The following is a 20,125-nucleotide window of genomic DNA, read 5'->3' on the forward strand; positions in this document are numbered from 1 at the left end:
GTATAAGAACAGATAATTTGATTTTAAACATATCGGTGACAAATGCTGAACATGCTTTGAATCTCGCGCCACTATGTGGCAATAGAGCTCAGAAAGAGAGCAACAGAACATTGCTTCCGGTTTAATCGGTTCATAACCTTGACAATTGTACAAATTTAATTTATTATTTTAATAACTGGCACATATATTTGTATTTATAAAATATATTGAGTGTGTTTTATTTTATTTTGACGGATTCTCAGATGTTAGACTGACGGGAATACAATTTATGTGTTGGCAACACTGCTCCTCTTGGTTTGTACGGCACTTGCGCATTGCGTGAAAGAGGTGTAAATGATTGCGAAGTACAGTTGTTGAATATTCCAATGATTAGCTGTTTATTACGAAATAGTGTTGTTCGTAGTTTGTTCAGTCCGGATCTGTCTGATCCTTCTGGTCAAGGACGTGTACTGTTCAATCCAGTCAATGTACGAGTGCTCTTAATGTGTTAGCTGGCAACAGCCGCTGGTGTTGAGTTCACGTCAGACGTCACGTGCGTTAATAAAATTAGGTGACAGGTTGTAACGGCTAAAGACTCTATTGTTAAATCACCATTAAAGCAGTACGCTACTACTAAAATATGGGAAACAGATCGTCATTGTTACTGCGCGAGGAAGAGATTGCACAGATCCAAGAAGAAACTGGCTGTAAGAATTGTTTTTTTTTTAATAATTAAGTGAAGGGAATTCGTGTATTTTAAGGAAAACATGTAAAGCACGAAAAGTTCACAAATTTGGTTATGCAACGCAGAATAGACTGTTTTTTGAGAAACGAAATAGGCCTAGAATAGCGTTAACACATTAAAATTAACATATTAAGAACTTAAAATGTGAACGACGTGCACAAATTAGTATTAATATAGTATAAATTATGTATCATGCCTACATGTTGCGATTATTTTTTATTATTACATTTAAACGCATATTATTATGGGGAAATATTTGTACATTCAAATAAGCCTAGATGACCAATACTTCGCAGGTGAAGGGTCACGTTACTGTTTCGAGAACTGTTGTAAAACATAACGGCAATTCTCCAGTAAAGCCACACTGAAGAAGGCACTTGTTTCGTACTTCACTGGCTTATGTGAGCTTATAGCATATAGTGATAAATAATTTTTTTTTTGTATCACTGGTAAGTTTCAAACAATTTTTATGTTGAAGATATTTGTGACTACAAACTGAAACCACCTCTATAATGCCTCCTTCAGTGTAGTTCTTCTGGAGATTTACCAATATAATACTTAGTGACACTAGAACATGCTGCATTTTCTTTTTCGGTTAATTTTATGATTGTATTTTTATAGTCACCCCTAACCAGATCGAGCGTCTGTACAGCAGATTTACAAGTCTAGATCGTGGCGACTGTGGAACTTTGAGCCGCGAAGATTTTCTACGGATTCCAGAACTTGCCATAAATCCTCTGGGTGATCGCATTGTACATGCTTTCTTTGAAGAAGGTTGCAGTGATCGAGTTAATTTTTTGCAGTTCATGCAGGTTTTGGCACATTTTCGTCCTATAAAAAAGGGAAGAGATAACAAACTGAATTCTAGAGAACAGAAGTTAAAATGTGAGTATGACATTAGAATTTATAATTCAATTAATTTAGTAAATACAGTACGGTTCAATATTGGTAAATATATGACGATTTCGTAGTTTGTAGGCCTAGTAGCTTTGTACAGCCCCATTCGGGAAATTCTACCGAATTTTGTTCATAATACATACTTGAGGTACTTTGAGTGTGTAATGTAATGTGTTACGCTTGCCACCTACTCTGATTTTCTATTTGTTGTCCCGTGTCCTATCGTAACGTCAGTCGAAATGCTAATTATTTCAATTTTTGTGACTTCAATCCACTAAAATAATGTTTACAGTTTTATCACACGTAATTTATTTTAATATTTTATAATATTTTTTATGGAGCACATATGAGCAGAAGCAAAGCCAACTCCAATGTTATAAAATCACCTGATTTTTTTTGTTTTTGTTTTAGGCTATAAGCTTTGTGTAAATGTTCTATACTTAACTTTTATTTTATTTATTTGGCTGCAATGTTGAATGACAGCATTGACCTCCGGTCATATAAGTTAGCTATCACTCACAAATCTTCTATATTCAGGAGAACTTAGATTTCTCTGATAACTCTGTCATAAACTTGAATCATTATCATTAAAAGAAAACAGTCAATTTTTTTTTTTTTTCAAAAACAAAGAAGGAGCTTCTACAGAGTTAGAGTCAGCTTTGATATTCTGTTTGTAGATTATGTTGTTGTTTTCTAATGCCAGGCGTTTGACAATAAAGTCATTTGACCTCTTGCACTCCAATATTTTTCAAAGATACTATCATGGTCAGCCAATGAAGCACAGATTTTGAGGTGTTCCGAATCAATTGATTGGTTTGAATTGCACAATGGGCAGTTAGGGGACTGATATATTCCAATTCTATGCAGGTGTTTGGCCAAACAGTCGTGGCCTGTTGCCAATCTAAATGCAGCTACAGACTATTTTCGTGGTAAATCGGGAATAAACTGTGGTTTATGTTGCAGAGAGTTCCATTTTTTCCCTTGAGATTGTATTGTCAAATTTTGTTTGTTGAAGTCTAAGGCCGTGTCTCAAAGCTGAAGTCCATACTACACACTACTGACTAGCAACTAGGTGACTTGTAAACTACACACTAGGGAGCTTTGGACATGTATGCTTGAAACATGGCCTTCTTCGTAGATTATTTTTCTAAAAACCATGACATTACGGTGCAGCACTAAATTAAGAAGGCAGTGTCCTAATGCAGTTTCATTACGAGTTATATGGAAAAGATAAGGGCTTAAAATATTACAGTAATGATTAAAACATTGTACAGAAGGTACTAACAATATCAGTGTTCAAAGTTAACGTGTTATTCTAAATTATATTTACATTGTTTTACTTCCAAAGCATTTTCAGATTTCATAACCTCCATTTGCTGATGAGGTATCCATGTTTGTTTAGTGAACAAGTCAACAATCAAGCAAGCATTTTCGTTTACTAGCTACTACGGACTTGATTGCTATGGACTACGTAGCTTTGGATCGTAACTTCTGACGTCACATCCGACTATTTAGTCAACAATCTAGTTCACTTCAGCTGAAAATGTAGCTTTGAGACACGGCCTAAGTATGTAGATTTAATAAATCTTTTCACAGAGTAATACGTAGAATTAGTAACAGGTCTGTAAGTAGCAGTGCTGCCCTTCTTTGCTAAAGCACCCGCATTCTCGTTTCCCAGGATTCCACAATGGGATGGTATCCATTGGAATACAATTCTTTTATTGAGTGATATTAATTGGGAGAGCAATTTAGTTATTTCTACTGTTTGAGATGAAGGTGTGTGTTTAGAGACTATTGATAGAACATCTGCTGTGGAGTCTGACAATATAACTGCATTCTTAAATTTATTGATGTGGCATAGAAGATTCCTGAGACTTTCGCTTATTGCAATGATTTCTCCATCAAAACTTGTTGTTACATATCCAAGAGATCTATAAAGTGAGAAGAGACAGCACGTAACACCTGCACCGGCACCTTGTTCTCTGGAGATCAAGGATCCATCGGTGTATAATGAAGCCAGTTTTGTGGAGGGTACCTAATATTAATTGTCTCTAAAGACAATTGTTTTAGTATTTCAGTGTTTACTTCTGATTTCAGTATTTCTTCTGTTAAATTTAGATTATACTCTATATTTAATAGAGTTAAAGGTTTTGGTTTAATTTGTAAGTTTTCTTTTAAATTCGGGATATTGATTTTCTGTTTTAATTCTTGAACCGTGGATATGAAACTTTTTTGAGGTTTTAATCTACAGAGAGGACTGTATGAATGGCAATTGTTTCACTATTTCACTGTTTACTTCTGATTTCAGTATTTCTTCTGTTAAATTTAGATTATACTCTATATTTAATAGAGTTAAAGGTTTTGGTTTAATTTGTAAGTTTTCTTTTAAATTCGGGATATTGATTTTCTGTTTTAATTCTTGAACCATGGATATGAAACTTTTTTGAGTTTTTAATCTACAGAGAGGACTGTATGAATGCCAATTGTTTCCTGGTAATCTAATAAGTTTTTCATATTGAATCAGTGCTTTTTCTTCTATTGTCATTTTGATGCTGTTAATATTAGTGAGGAATCTCATAGAATCTATTAGAGTTGTTTTGATTCCACCAGTAATGAGCCTGAGAGCTTGGTTTTGAACATATTCTATTTCGTTCATGAGAGGTGAAGTAATTAAAATTTCTCCGCAGTATGTCAGCACTGGTAGTATAAACATTTTGTATGTAGTATTCAAAGTATTTCTAGAGCATCCCCATTTCTTTCCTGCTAGTCATTTTAGAAGGGAGAATCTTTTACGAGCTTTTTCAGAAATGTGTTTCAAATGGTTGCTCCATGTTAACTTACTATCGAAAATAACTCCAAGATATTTGGGTTCATAAGTCCTAGGAAGGTGTTGGCCATTGTATTGGATATTAAATTCTCTTTCTTTTTTACCAAGTGAAAATATTTGGTAGTTACTTTTCCTTAAATTGAGTGTCATCAAATTTGATGTATTCTATTCATGTAGTTGATTTAGAGCTTTAAGAGCAGAATTTTGCTGTTTTCATGTTTGATTCCTCTAGTAGGGAGGGTAAGTCATTTATATAAATATTGAATAAAGTTGTGCTGAGGACAGTGGCCTGAGGTAGACCTCGATATGTCTGTAACTAGAAAGTGAGTTATTGAATTTAGTGGCAATGAATCTTTGACTAAGGAATTCTTATATCCATCTGAACATATTGCTGGAGATATCTAATTTCTGGAGTTTTAGTAATAATTTATTTCTCCAAACAGAGTCATATGCTAACTGAAAGTCAATAAATATTGCCAAGGTATCTTCTTTCTTGTTAAACTGACTTGTTCATTGGTAGAGTGTAGTTGTCGAAAGCCAGCTTGTCTTGGTGATAAAAGATTTTGGGATTCTAAATACCAAGTTAATCTGTTGGAGATCATTGACTCCATAGTTTTTGCTACCATGCTTACTAGTGCTATTGGTCGATAACTATTAACATCATGAGCAGGTTCCCCCCCCCCCCCCTTTTTTGTGAATTGGTCCAATGATTGCTTTTTTCCAAGCTGCAGGAATTGAGGTGTTCCATGATAAATTGAAAATGGATAAAAGTACAGACTTGGCTTTTTCCCCCCAGATGTTTAAAAAATTCGGAATGAATGTTGTCGGGGCCAGGAGATTTCTTGGTTTTTAAATTTTGTTTAGCTATAGTTAATTCTTTGGAAGTAAAATTTTGATGAAATATTTCAGGTTTTGTGATATTACTAGTAATATTGTTTTTATTATTTTTATGTAATTCTCTTTTGATAAATTTGTCAGTTTTTTTATATTGGGATGTAATTTGTGAGAGTTTTGAGTAATGTTTATTAAATACATTAGCTATATCTCTACTATCTGTTAGCGTCTTGTTATTATGAATAATAGGTTGGTAGTATTTTCCTGTGCATTGGAAATATTCTTCAGAAATTTATATGTTTTAGCGCTATCAGTTCTGTAATTAATATTTTCGATAAATTTATTAAAACTTCTTTTTTGTTGTTACGATTGCATTTTTAAGAATGGCAGTCTTCTTCCTCCAATCTTGAGTATCTTCTGGTGTGTTTGTAGATTATAGTGTCTTAAAAACATACTGTCAAAAGTTTTAAAAGGACAAGGGAGTAACAAGAGAGTGGAAGTGGTGTCGTGCCTTGGCTGTAGCACACTCAAGTGCCTGTGTAGAAAGTTTTTTTTTCTCATATGACTTTGAAGTGGAATAATGCTAGGAATAAATGTTTGTTAATCTGATCAAAGCAGAACTTCTCATCATTATGAACATTAATACGACTTGTTCAGAATTTGTACATGATTTAAAAAATGATAAAAGTCTTTTGGAATCTACTAGCAGCAACAAAGTGTATAAAATGGACGCAGTCTTAAATTAATGTAATATTAATGTGTCTCATGAGTCCTTTGCATTACTTACTATCTTCAGAATTATTTTAGGGTGTACTAGACTTATATGAGTTTAATTTTAATTTTTAATTTATATTAATTTGTGTGTGTGTGTCTGTGCGCGCACGCGTGTTTTTTATACTGTACTAAGTTTTTTGGTACTATGTGTAAAACAGTAGGCAGCTATTAGAAGGGAGGGGACGATGGAACTTATCAGTAAAGAATCCAAAAATGATATTCCTACTTTTTGAAAAATGAAAGGTGGCAACCCTGAATGTGACGAATTTTTAGAATCTCTTATGGAGAGGTTATAGAGGAAAGGGAAAAATTGGACGATGGATGTGGTACAGCAGCACCGACTGAGCTCGCCACTGTTGGGCTGTACTAAGCTATGGCAAACAAAAGAGAAGCGATATATCAATAGTGGAATCTGAAGGTTTAGTCCCTATTCTAGCCTGTAACGTGTAGAATTACGTTTGTTTACTGCTGTGCAATGCATAAAGTACATAAATCAACTCACAAAAACACTAGTGCAATAGGATCTCAAGCTCCAGGCAATGCAGTCAGTCTCATAGTATTTGTCCGTGCATAATATTATTAGTAACCATAACTTTTCAGTTATTTCTTAAACTATCACAATTTTAGAACCTTCGCAGTTGCCAGTTGGAAGCTAAAAACAAGTGGACAGTGTGTCACAGTCATATTTTTAATGCAGCCATTTTTAACCAATGTGCCACAAGAAAATTAAATAGCAAAGGTTATCATAGCGAAAATTGGAAAAATAAAAGTGAAAAGAGTAGTAAAAAAATGAGTCCGCAAGAGTCAACATTCAGTGAACACACTCCTCATAAAAACAATATGTTCAGTAACACTGTTTGTCTATTACCAGTATAGTGTCTTCATTAATTCTCATATTATTATGCATGGACAAATGATATCAGTAGTATTTTTGTGAGTTGACTGTTTCTGATGCATTACGCAGCAGTAAACAAACGTAATGCTACACATTGCGGGCTAGAATAGGGGTTAAACCTTCGGCTTTCAGTCATTAGTAAAATTCGTGACTAGCCTATAGTCTTTAATAATTGACTGCAATGGTCAAATGTGAGGTTTAGCGAGTATAGTAGTAAGTTTTTTAATGCACGTTTCCAAATATATTACAACACTTTATGATAGCAAAGTGAATAAATACGACGTGGCCCAAGGAGTATTGTTAAAATTGACGAAGCAAAAAGTCTAAAACAAAAAAAAAAATAACAGCAGGATAATAGGCATCACATTATTGTCATTTTTGAGTTAAACTCTTGCCACTAATCTGTCTCCTTATCAAACTCTGTATAATTTAATCATTGATAGTGTAAATATTTGTCACTAATCTAACCCAACTCTCTATCAAACTGTAGCTAACCTTGTCATTAATTCTCTCTAATGTCTCGTCAAACTCTACCGAACCTTGTCATTAACAGTGGGGTTAATTTTCACTAATCTGTCTCATGAAACCCTAGCTAATCTTATTGCTAACAGTGATCCTACTTCTCAGTAGGGCTGAGGACGAGGAAGGAAGAGGGAAAGAAACCAAATTTCTCTTGGTAAGGATGGGACAGGTAAATGTCGTGTACATATGTTGGGGACATTATATACTTGGTTATTATGGTAATGACACTGCTGAAAGCTTTCACATCTATTCTTAACTGTTTATTACGATTTTACACGGTTTTTAGTTACATATGTCCCCTGTTAAAACACACTAATTTAATTCTTTCCAATGTAACAATACAAAATAACAATGTTGGTTACTATGGTAACCTGGTAGAATGACAAATGACTAGTAATTTAATATTCACTTCTGTTCAGTTTTGTAACTTGGTCAATTTTCTTAATATTTCAAATTTTTTAGTTGTTTCTTTGACAATTTTGATGTGTGTACCGTATATTTGGAATATGACTTAACAATACTTGGCCTTTCAAGGGTCCACAAATGGTTCAGATATGGATGTCATGTCGAGGTTTCATTGGTTCCTTGGCGCAAGAAATACATTCTATCTTAAGAATCTCTGGTGATGGAATTGTCAAAGCATATGTTACAGTAGTTTCCTGCTGCTTTTTATACTATTAACTTTTATAATTTACAGTGATACTATGGGCAGAAGACATGGAATACCCAGAATAAACCTGCTTCAGCACTGTATTTTTTTACTACAAATTTCACTTAATCTTGCTGGAATTTGAATTGGGACTCCTTATTCAGCTGATGCCTTTGCTAATTATGTATAGTTAGGTAACAGTTGCCAGTACGATCAGGAACTGGTTAAATATATACCAGCAATACTTGCCTACAAGCCTTTGTAGTCAAGATTTTTGTCAATCCATTTTTTTTGCCTACAAGCCATTGTAGTCAAGGTTTTGTCAGTCCATTTTTTTTTATCATGTGTCAATCAAACAGAACATTTCCTTTAATTTATTGCAGTTGCTTTCAAGATGTATGACTTGGATAATGACGATAAGATTTCTAGAGACGAACTACTGGCTATTCTTCACATGATGGTTGGAGCTAACATAAGGTGAGAAATTCCCCCTTTGCATTATACTTTGTTCAACACCAATTCATTCATTTTTTTTTTTCATTCATAGTGTTCTGCCCAAGGACAGGTTTTTCACTGCAAACCCAGCATTCTTCAGTCTTTCCTATTTTCTGCCTTTCTCTTTGTCTCCTCATATGATTCATATATCTTAATGTTGTCTATCATCTGATGTCTTCTTCTGCCCTGAACTGTTCTCCCGTTCACCATTCTTTCCAGTGCATCCTTCAGAAGACAGTTTCTTCTCAACCAGTGATCCAGCCAATTCCTTTTCCTCCTTCCGATCAGTTTCAGCATCATTCTTTCTTCACTCTTTCCAACACAGCTTCGTTTCTTATTCTGTCAATTTCACACGTTCCATTCTTCTCTATATCCACATTTCAAATGCTTCTAGTCATTTTTCTTCACTTCATTGTAATGTCCAGGTTTCTGCCCCATACAATGTTACACTCCACATAAAGCACTTCACTAGTCTCTTTCTCCAGCAGTCCGCAGAAGATGGTCCTTTTCTATTAAAAGCTTCCTTTGCCATTGCTATTCTCCTTTTGACGTCTTGGCAGCAGCTCATATTACTGCTTATAGTACACCTCAAGTATTTGAAGCTGTCCACTTGCTCTACTGCAGGGGTCGTCAGCGCAGAGCACCCTGGGGCTAGCATCTCTTACCTGCAGAGAACACAGTGCACCATGGTGTGTTTGTAGCTGCTAGCGGGTATGCTCTCTACCTCTTTCTGCTGCACGACAGTACACATGGGACGGCATCACTTACCCATTGCACATTTCAGAAAGTGCTGATCACTGCTCTACTGCCTCATTTAGAATTCGCAAGTTTATCTTCTTTACTTTTCTTCCTATGACCATAGTTTTCATCTTGTTTGCATTTATCTTCATTCCATACTGTTCACAGCTGTCACTTAGCTCAAGTAGCATATCCCTTAGTATCATCTCCTCTTCTGCTAACAAAGCCATATCATCAGCAAATCTTATACACTTCATTCTTCTTCCTCCTACTATCAAGTTTGGCTTTTTTTCATTTGTTAACTCATGCATTATTTAAGGGATTGTTATTTATATGTGCTGTTATAGTAATTCAGGTTATAAAGGATTTTCAAGATATTCGTTTTATGGGTAATTTACCATTTTAAATACCTTCAATTTCTCCCATGTTCTGAAAACAGTTCTTCACCAAATCCTCCAAGTAGACGACACCAATTACAGTAGCCTATTCTTTTTTGCTGAACAATGAAATCTGAAAAGTTTCGTTTTTGTCTTTAAGACATCAACGAAATTACGAATATAAACATAGTTAATTTAATTTAAAATTTTGGATGCATTTCCTTGAAATCATTTAATAAATTTTTCTGCTTCTATTCTTTTAGCGAGGAACAGCTGACCAGCATTGCTGAGCGTACAATTTTGGAAGCAGATCAAAATGGTGACCAGATGATTTCATTTGAAGAATTTTGTAATGCTTTAGAGAGAACTGATGTAGAGCAGAAGATGTCAATCAGATTTCTTAATTAATTACCGTTAATCATACGAGATCATTTAGAAAGGACATTCTTTCTAGAATGTATCCATTGTAAAACTTGAAGGGCTGTCATGCTATGTATGGTTGCTGGAAACTATCCATTGTAGATAATATAGTTTTGATTCTGTGAATATAGTAGTTACCATGAATATTTTATATTTATTCTGAAACTATTGTAAATAAGATTGAAAGCTTCTTAATGTGAATGTACTATACTCTATGCTTTAATGTATAAAACATACAGTGTGTATATTTCTTTTCTTTTTTCTTCCAGATTTATCTGTACATAGTCTTTCTGCATATTTATACAGAATATATAGATTTTATAGAGATGTTAAGAAAAATAGCATCGAAATTTGAAGAAAAAATTCTTGTGTTTGGCACCTTTGAATGCGAACTTAAATTTTTTTAAGTTGATTTTTATTAATACTTCATTTTGGCTACTATGATGAAAGAAATGACGCTACATACAAACAACAAACAAAGTAGTAATATTTCCTCAAAATCATATCTAAAGGTTTTTAAAATATCATTCATTCATAGTAATAAAATTGTGAATTAAGGACCGTATTCATAAATGAGACTTTGGATGAAGACTTCTTGAAGTCGACTTCTGTAGTAAAATTTAACTTTGAAAGTCCTATTCATAGGCAATATTTCTGAGACTGACTTTGGTAAGTCGAGATTTGATGATCTTGTTCTAATGTTGGCAATCAGAATCGCTATCTTTTAAACGAATTACAACGATAGTTGGAATAGAGTAGGCATTGTCACAATCAAAGCCATCTTTTGAGTCACAAATCAATGAAACAATTGAACAACGGTACATATTAAACTCTTGTTAGCCATTCTTGCAGCTTCATATAATTATATGGAAAATAAGAAGCCACCAATGACAGACTATGAAAGAGACATATCCTGCTGACAGTTGGCAGAGTTACTCCCTGCATGTCTGCAGAAACTACTTGAAAATTACCTGAAATCAATATGCAGAAAACATTATTATGACGACTGCAGGATTATAAATTAACTGCATATCCAACTGTATAACGTATCCTCTATAGACTTAAATTGTCAAAATCAATATTAAGCCATCAATCCTTACCTGTAGCATAAAATCGCGATGAAATAAGAAGTTTTCAGTCTGATCTGTTTGGTTATGGATAATATTAATTTATTATTATAAAGCTATTATGATAGTAGGAAAAATTTCTTGCTGGTTATATTACGATTAAAAGATTGGAGTTTCCATATATGACAAATGTATAACATGAAAGGACAAATGAAAATCGTAATGATTTAAGTGTCTACTACAAATAAACAGCAGACACAATGTGTTCTTTGGTATGCTAAATTTGAGAGTGTGAAAAAATTTCAAAGGAAATTTCATTTGAGTATGGTGTGCATAATGTACCTAAATACGATTCCATAATGTTGTATCGAACATTTGTAGAAACAGGTTCTGTGTTAAAAAAACATGCAGAAGGTCGCAAGCAAAACCCAATACGAGAAATAGCTATCTCTTGACTTGGCCCCCCAAACTCCCCAGATCTAACCCCTCCTGACTTCTTCGTGTGTGGTTTTATTAAAGACATTGTCTATTCACAGAATCCCGGGAACATTGATGATCTGAGAGTAACAATTACTCAAGCTTTTCAACAAATCACCCCGCTTATGTTACAAGGACCATGGGTTGAATTGCTTTACTGTGTGCAATGGGGGTCATGTTGAGCTCTGAGGAATCTCCCATCTTTCAGTGTTGTATGCACAAAGTTTCAACAAATAAAGTTCAGTAGTAAATGTTTTATGGTGTTTTTATTTTATCCTTACCCAAACGGATCACCCTGTATTATTAGTGGAACAGATACTAATCCACTTTATTATTCATCAGTGAATGTTGAAACATGATATCCAATACAGTCTGTTTATCAAATCTGTATCTTGATTTGAAATCATCATATCTAATAATATGCTAACGAACTTGAGCAGCTTTAATAATTTCCTGAATGTCCTCAATATTCTTGGCAAATTAAAAAATTTCCCAAACATCAGCAATTTTCCTTATGTACATGAATGAAAGTCAAAGTCTAGATTTCTGGCAACTTCGAAGTCAAGTCACGATTGAAGTTTACTTTCGTCAAAGTGTCGACTGTGAATAGGAAAATGGCGACTTTATACTTTCCAAAGACAACTTTGGTCCATGTCTTGTCTATGAATATGACTCTAAGTCGTTCTGTGAATCTCAATGCTTTTATTTTTAGTGAAATCTTTATTCCCGAAATATTTAGAAAGTATCACTGAAATTTACATAACTGTTTTACTAAAGTTTTTTTTAACAAACTTTTTTCAAGGGTGATGAAAAAGAGTAATACGCACTAGCATCGTGCAATACAGGTGCTATGTTCGATTTAAATTTGTCGAATAAGGCAAAGTTCGATTTCAATGTTCACTCTGCAGGAGGCGGCCTGTCGTGTTTGTACTGCCTTGCTATAAAAATATTTGTTGTCCACTCCCACTCCTTCATATTTTAACTAAAGGATTTTAACATTCACTGAGGGGGGGGGGGGAAAGCGGGCTACCTACAAAAATAAAAAATTAAGAGATTTTTTTTTTTTTTATTTTCAATAAGCTTCATTGCTTAGTAACAGTGAAACAATGTCTAGAGACTTCAAATCTGACAACAATCCAGATCTAAAGAAAAAAGAATAGCATAGAATATCATTGTTGTAAAATAGAGATTTGTAATCACGTTCTAATCTTTAAACTCTGGTGAAAATTTCAAGTTTCCATTCATCTCTATAAAAAGTTCCTTTCTTGTAGCACATTATCTAAATTTGTGTAGAAAGTGCAACCGATGCTGCAAAAATTTTAGCTACAATTGAAGGTGGAAGAAGCCAGCTCTCAGGATACCATGATCATCCATACAGAGAGTGGTCCAGTGTTACAGGGAGACTGGAAGGTATTGTAGGAGACTTTGTTTGGGACGAAAACGAGCAACAACAGCTCACAATGACCGCTTCATCGTCCTAAACATATTGAGAGATGGCTACTCTACACTGCAGTAGACACAGAACACCCTCCAGAAAGTGAGAAATGTCAATTTAAGCGAAAGAATGGTAAGATGAAGATTCAATGAATTTGGTTTATACCTAAGAAACCAGCAACAGGTCCAGAATTGCTCCCACAACATCATGTCGCATGATTACACTTTACAAGTAATTATGTTGATTGGACTGCAGAGCAATGGACTTAAGTCCTGTTCATGGACGAATCCAGATTTTGTCTTAGATTTCCAGATGGACGTGAGTGGGTCTGGAGAAGAGAGTGCTATGCTGCCTGTAATTTCAACACTACTAAGTTTTCATGGTGAATCAGTGATGGTGTGGACTGATATTTCTTACGCAGCTCACACTTTGTTTTCACTGAAGGAGGATCTCTGACTGCACCCGAAACACAGAAGAAATTCTCAGTGAGTATGTTCTTCCCCATGCTCCATTTATATGAAAACATTTTTTACTGCTGCACAACAATGCCCGTCCTCATACTGCATGATATGTAAATGAGTACCTTCAGGAAATTGGTGTGAACAGAATGGAATGGCCAGCACAAAGTCCTGATATGAACCCTATGCCTACGGGCATCGTCTTTTTAAAAGGAGGGAGTATTGTGCCCCGAGGCTAGTATCGCCTCTTGACAACAGTAAACTATTTTGGTTATTGATCAGTTATGGAATATAGTTGGAAAGAATAATTTTCATTTATTTAATTCAATTGTATTGAGACCATCAATTGTTTCTCAAGCTAGAGCAACGAGTTGCTTTGAAGCCCGTTATCAGAGGCGACAGGAAATTGTAACCAGAGACTCTTAGTTGCTCATAGCGCTTTGCCACTGTTTTGTGCTCAAATCGTGTAGGCTATTTCCCTTCATCAGCATTACAGCATGGAAAAGTACTTGTCTCTCCACGTGAACCTGTGTCGGCAAACATACAATAGTGCGTGACTTTGAAACCCTGCGTGGGGAGGCTTACAAATAATTTGTTATAAGCAATACCAAAAGGCATTACTGTATGAATCTAATTGACTAAATTAAAAACCCACGTTAACATATGTCATAGCAGCATGATTGAGTCCTGTTTATTTCCTTAAACATGACGTAAGCATTCATTTGTATAGCGTTGTCGACGAAGTTCAAAAGACTATTGGTCAGTGTAAAACTGGCATAAATCATTCCCTCTTCCCTCCAAGCCAACACTTGGGTGTGACATTCGACAATACACAATAAACTAAGGATCGTAGCGTCGCGAGAGTCAGTCAGTTTGATTCCCAACATAAGGTTCAACTTGATAAAGTCAGAAGCCAGAAGGTCGGACTTCGAGACAAGGCAATAACCATGGCATCAGGTAAGAGAGTCCAGTCACCAATGGATAGAGGCATCAGGTCAACAATTTATTGTAAGTAGAAATTATATTTTCACGTACAGTAACTTCTCTCTCATCCGGACAGTAGGGTAGGTAATTATTATTGGCTACTCACAGTACAGTACGTAACTTCTTCCTCCCCCTACTTGCAACCCCGTCATGCTTTCAGTCAAGTACAGGGTGTGTGTGGAAGAAGTTCACCATGCTTTCTAAGACATTTACTGATGAATGCTCGAAGTTTAGTTATTCTTTAAAAGACAAACTGGATATTTTGAAGCGGCTGGATGAAGGGGAAACTATTTCTGGTATCCCAAGAAGTACAATTCATGACTGGAAGCGTAATCGGGCTGCACTGGAAGAATATTTTGCATCCACGAGCTCTAACGACAAGTGCTGTACATTGAAGCAGCCTAATGTTTTCAAATATGATAAGGAACTGTTTCTATGGTTTCAAGAACAAAGAAGGAAAGGTACTCCAATATCTGGCTCGATTATGAAAGAGAAAGCGCTCGATATGCATAAGAAACATGGATGCGATAATTTCTCTGCTTGTGATGGGTGGTTGTCAATGTGGAGGAAAAAGTATGGTGTTCGTCCGCTTGCAATTTGTGGAAAGCGGTTGTCATCTGATACCATTGCAGCTGAAGAATATAACACTACATTCCGAGATTTGATGAGTAAACTAGAATTATCTCCCCAGCAGATATACAATTGTGACGAAACCGGTTTAAATATCAAATGTTTACTGAAAAGAACTTTAGAATCTACATCATACAAAACTGCACTTAGTTTCAAAATCCAAAAAGAACGTGTGACTGTATTAGCTTGCTCCAATGCATCAGGGGCAAATAAACTTCCCTTGATATTAATTCGGAAATCTGTTAAGCCTAGAACATTGAAAAATCTGATGCATGATTTACCTGTCTATTATAGGAGCCAGAAAAAAGGCTGGATGATCTCTGAGCTCTTTAAAGAGTGGTTCCATACACAATTTGTTCCCTCTGTAGTTAAATATTCCTCAACAGATGGATTGTCCCCCAAAGCGATCTTGCTAATTGACAATGCTCCATCACATGTATCAGAAACGGAACTAATCTCAGGAGAAATTAGAGCTGTTTTTCTACCCCCAAATTGCACTGCTGTGATACAGCCTATGGATCAGGGAGTTTTATAGAATTTCAAATCTCTTTATAAACAAAAGTTAACAAAACATATTGTTAAAGCTGATGAAGACTCCATACTCGTTCAGCTCAAAAAGATAACGATGAAAGATGTAATTTACTGGGCAACAGAGTGTTGGAATTTAGTATCACGCACTCTGATGGAATCATGAAAGTGTCTTTTACCGAACGACAATGATATGAATGCATCAGAGGATGATGGCAACTTGGGAGAAATTTCACATGCCGAAGGTTACTCAGCACTACAGACGGCTCTAGCTTATTTGCAACAGCACAATTGTTCAACCGAAGAACTGCAAACAGTAAAGCATTGGCGGGATCACACTGCTTCCCATTGTTAAATGTGGGACTCTGTCATTACGTTACACATTTCGTTTAAATATCACAAAGGAATCATTATTTTATTTTATACACAAAGTTACTTCAGTGAGTTGTGAAAGTTTCTTTTCATTCTGTTTTATTTACTGACGAACGAAGAATATTGTTATTCTCTGGCATAGAGAACATTTATTTTGTGATAGAAGTTTTCTTTCTTTAGTTCTGTAAAGAACATACTGTATATGTTTTATGGGGCTCAAGCACAGCAATCTATTCTGCAGGATAATTTCATTTGCCAGTTTAGTTTTCGTAAAGAAATAAGTTATTATTGTATGCACAACAGATGCTGTATATTGTATGCAAGTATTCTTTACATTATAATTGCTTAACATGTAATGAAGTTCATTTTGCTTTGTAGAAATGCGTAATTTTCTCGAAATTTATTTCCAGAAAATTCATGCTCTTTTATTTTTTTTCAGATGGAAAGCTTTAAGTTTATTCTGACTGTGTATATAAAATGTTTAAGAATATACTGTAACCGGTGATTTAATTACTGTATTATTCAAATGTTCACAAATATTTTCTTATCACATTTACTCATCAATTATGCAGACGATGGAGGGATAGTTGACTAAGTTCCATACCGCCTCAGTAAGGCGTGGCTTGTGAAATCACGTGAATGCCGGACGAAGAAGCGGACAGACATAGCAACGGATCACAGAGAATTTACTGTACTTCAAGTTCCAAACTTACGTGTAAATACTGTAAACCTTGAGTTGTTGTGAACTAGACTTCAGTTTCTAGAAATGCAAACTTCTAAACAAATTACGAATAATCTCAAGCTATTTCCAAATAGGAATCCTCATCTTAATCCTTAGTAGTTCTATTGTTCACAATAGTGGGTCAGAATCCTGATAGCGCAACACTGAGTATAATCGGAGATAATGAACGCAGTGATCTCCACTCAAATCCATCTGCACAACATGACTAATGTTAGCTTCACCAAAACGTTTGAACGGAGCTGCTATTTTCAGTTGACTGTCTATGTGGGAAACAAATGACGATCGCAAAATATGTTTTGTAGTACCGTAAACAATTTGCATTTTGAAATATTGGCGAACAAAAAAACAAATGCTAGGGAAGTGAAAAAAAAACAAAAGAAATGCCAGGGAAGTGTTAAAAATAAACAAATGCTAGGGAAATGATAAAATTGTGGCGATAAGCAGCCATGATTGGTTGAAACACGTCCTTTCGTACCATTTTATTGGTCAAAAGTATTATGACGTAGTAAAAGTCAAAATAAACAGTAGACAGACAATGTAATCATCTCAATCATTAAACTCTGGTCACTCTTGTCTGCACTAGAGGAACACAATACTACAGTTGCAACAAAGTTGGTATTTATCCAGATTATTTTTATTCCTGTAGAGTGAACCAAAAATAACATAATATTGTCTTCTGTACAGTTTTTATGGTACATGTGCAATTAGTATAGCTATGTTTTGATACACTAATCAATAAAAAAAAAAAACTCTAGAGTGTTTTATATTTATACAAATGGTTATAAGAACTTCTCCGATAAAATTCATCTCTTAATGTTCGTGTTAATATATCACAAGCTCCAATGTCATTACTACATCATATATGTTAGGGTCTACTAGTTTTACTTAACATAATGGCAGAAAATCTTAACAAGCAAATAAATGTAGTTTCATAAAAAAAATATATTCACTAATTAATTTATGTAAGTCAGTCAAAAATGAGTTCAATAAAGTTGAAAACTTCGTGATAGTGTGTTCAAATGATTTAGGAATGTTTGAATGTCTCTCAATAAGTGATATGTTTGAAGGTTAACTGCATGTTTTAATTAACAACAATTAAAACTTTCCAAATATATAATTCACATCAATAAAGGATTTACAGGACATTAAAGAAAGACGCAGCAACTAAGATAACAGTAACAGATGTCAAATGTCATGCAATTGTTTCTGCATTCTGCCTTGATGTACATAGTAATGCAGTGAGTGCGGATTTTGTGATTGTTTCTTTACTGCATATAGTTTCTTTGCTTTTCTATCTTCTCCATTACCATTTTCCACCCTTTTCAAATTAAGATTTTCCTTCTGCAATTACATTCCTTTACCACATGTTAATTCTTCTTAACGAAATATAAAGTGCAAGGAAACTTCAATGTCTATCTTGACTGAAGAGATTAACAGTATTTTAACTTCATATTCCAATTCAAATGGTGAACTCCATCATGACATACATTACTATTAATCTCTGAATAGAGAATAAATATCATGAGCCCAACAGATGGTAACTGCATCAAAATGCACCACTTAAACTTCAAGTTCACAAAATTTCCTAAGCAGTTGAAGATACAGCTAACTTCTTGAGATGTTCCATAAAGACTTGCAAACTGACATCGTCTGTTAACACTGGAGCTCCACTTTCCTGAAATACAAATCAGAGGAAATTAAAATTGTCTTAAATATAACAATAACATAACAGTAGAGTATTAAAAAATATTTTCACATTCCTACTTCTTCGGAAGAAAGAGTATTCATTAGTCTTGTTAAAAATGTCTGTAAATGACAATTCATTGTCAAAATATTAGCAACTTTGCCTACATGTAATTGTATGTCAGACTTATGAAGAAAAAAAACTGCATAAATCGTAAAGTTTATCTTCTATTTTCTGAATTGTGACAAGACAAATAATATTTTTAAAACTCAATTTGAACGAATACTATCTTCAAATAATTAAGTTTGCTATGGGCATGTTAAGTATAATGATTAAAAAATAAAGACTATGCAGACTGTTAGTCATATAATGGAGAAATTTTTAATTTTTGTTGTCAGTTAAGTGTATGAGTAAATTTTATTATAAAGAAAGCATGACTTAGTATTGTATGAAAGATAAAAATCTACAAGACTAAGTAATGTAATACTGTAATGAACATAACTTGATACACAGGCTCATATAAGAATTCACAAGAAAAGTAATTGACTTTTAATATTAAATATCACCATGCTTGTACATAATATGACAAAGCTTGGTGATGTGTTCACTGTATAACTGAGTTACTTATACTATAACATGCAGCTAAAATAAAGTTGCCACCTGTCCTGTATTCGATGGGATTATCACAAAAATGCTTGGTTCGTACTGTACCCCCTTTAGTCAACCTAGAATGCTACTCTGATCCACTAGAATATGTTTTGGAATCTGCAGAAACGAGCTGTCTTTGGTGAAAAATGCTCCCCATGAAGTAACTTGCTCTGCTTTTCCACGTAAAAATTTATTTATGAATTTTATTGCTTTACAATACATATCCTAAATTTGTTAAGAGAAAAAATAATGTGCTGTAACACAAATATGACTTGTCAATTAACTAGTCATTTTGAAATGTAGTAGGTAAACATTATGGCAAGCTTGTAAAGTGACTGCTTCAATCAATCAATCAATTGAAGATCAAGGGGAAGCCAAAGCGAACATTTTTCAATATACAACAGAATATTGCCTTATGTATCATGTTAATTTTGTTTGTTATTTACAGTAGTCATTTAAGCCACAGCTATTTACCCTATACTATTTATAGTTATTATTTCCCTTTTATGAATATCACCAGTTTTTGAGTAAATATTTTTTCTTAAATGACTAGAACTGTAGCTAAGCATGTGAGCATTAGCAGCCAAGTCATCTGTATTTATTATAAAAATTATTATACATTTTGGAGTTTAATTTATATAGGGTGATTCAGAAGGAAAGGGCCATATATGATGGTATGGACGATTTTAAAGGAAACATTTTATATATTATTAATATACAGGGTGATTCACGAGGATTTACCATTCTTTATGGAGCTTATTTCCGAAGACATTCTGAGTAAAAAAATGTCATATAAACATGGGTCTTATTCTCAATATTTACAGAGTTACGTTTCGTTATTGGAACGCATTGCTGTGAACGCATGATCTTGGTCAACGTGCAGCAAGCGCGAGCGCTATGGAAATATGCAGTTACGTAGAGTGATGAGTGCCGTTCACAAGTGTGCAG

At 34.5% G+C, this 20,125-nt stretch overlaps 2 protein-coding genes across 8 annotated transcripts in view; one reads left to right on the plus strand and one right to left on the minus strand.

Moving 5' to 3' along the window:
• Positions 1–293: 293 nt before the first annotated feature.
• Positions 294–11,952, plus strand: elm (calcineurin like EF-hand protein 1 elm). The gene is made up of 4 exons (XM_069816658.1): positions 294–686; positions 1,346–1,609; positions 8,506–8,599; positions 9,996–11,952. The coding sequence occupies exons 1-4, from the start codon at positions 620–622 to the stop codon at positions 10,138–10,140; spliced, it is 570 nt and encodes a 189-aa protein (XP_069672759.1). The 5' UTR covers positions 294–619; the 3' UTR covers positions 10,141–11,952.
• A 5,992-nt stretch (positions 11,953–17,944) lies between these two features.
• Sec23 (transport protein Sec23) overlaps positions 17,945–20,125 on the minus strand; it is a 104,750-nt gene continuing 102,569 nt past the window's right edge. For all 7 annotated transcript variants that reach the window (XM_069816653.1, XM_069816656.1, XM_069816652.1 and 4 more), the window contains one exon: positions 17,945–18,520. In XM_069816653.1, coding sequence (XP_069672754.1) covers positions 18,431–18,520 — 90 coding nt within the window. In that variant the 3' untranslated portion in view covers positions 17,945–18,430. The remainder of the gene's footprint in view (positions 18,521–20,125) is intronic.

The sequence above is a fragment of the Periplaneta americana genome, chromosome 17 (genome assembly GCF_040183065.1).
Source record: "Periplaneta americana isolate PAMFEO1 chromosome 17, P.americana_PAMFEO1_priV1, whole genome shotgun sequence".
Lineage (NCBI taxonomy): Eukaryota > Metazoa > Arthropoda > Insecta > Blattodea > Blattidae > Periplaneta > Periplaneta americana.

Coding starts and splice junctions, on each gene's coding strand:
- elm (XM_069816658.1), top strand. CDS start 620: ATGGGAAACAGATCGTCATTGTTACTGCGCGAGGAAGAGATTGCACAG. Junction 687..1,345: donor GATCCAAGAAGAAACTGGCT/GTAAGAATTGTT, acceptor GTATTTTTATAG/TCACCCCTAACCAGATCGAG. Junction 8,600..9,995: donor ATGGTTGGAGCTAACATAAG/GTGAGAAATTCC, acceptor CTATTCTTTTAG/CGAGGAACAGCTGACCAGCA.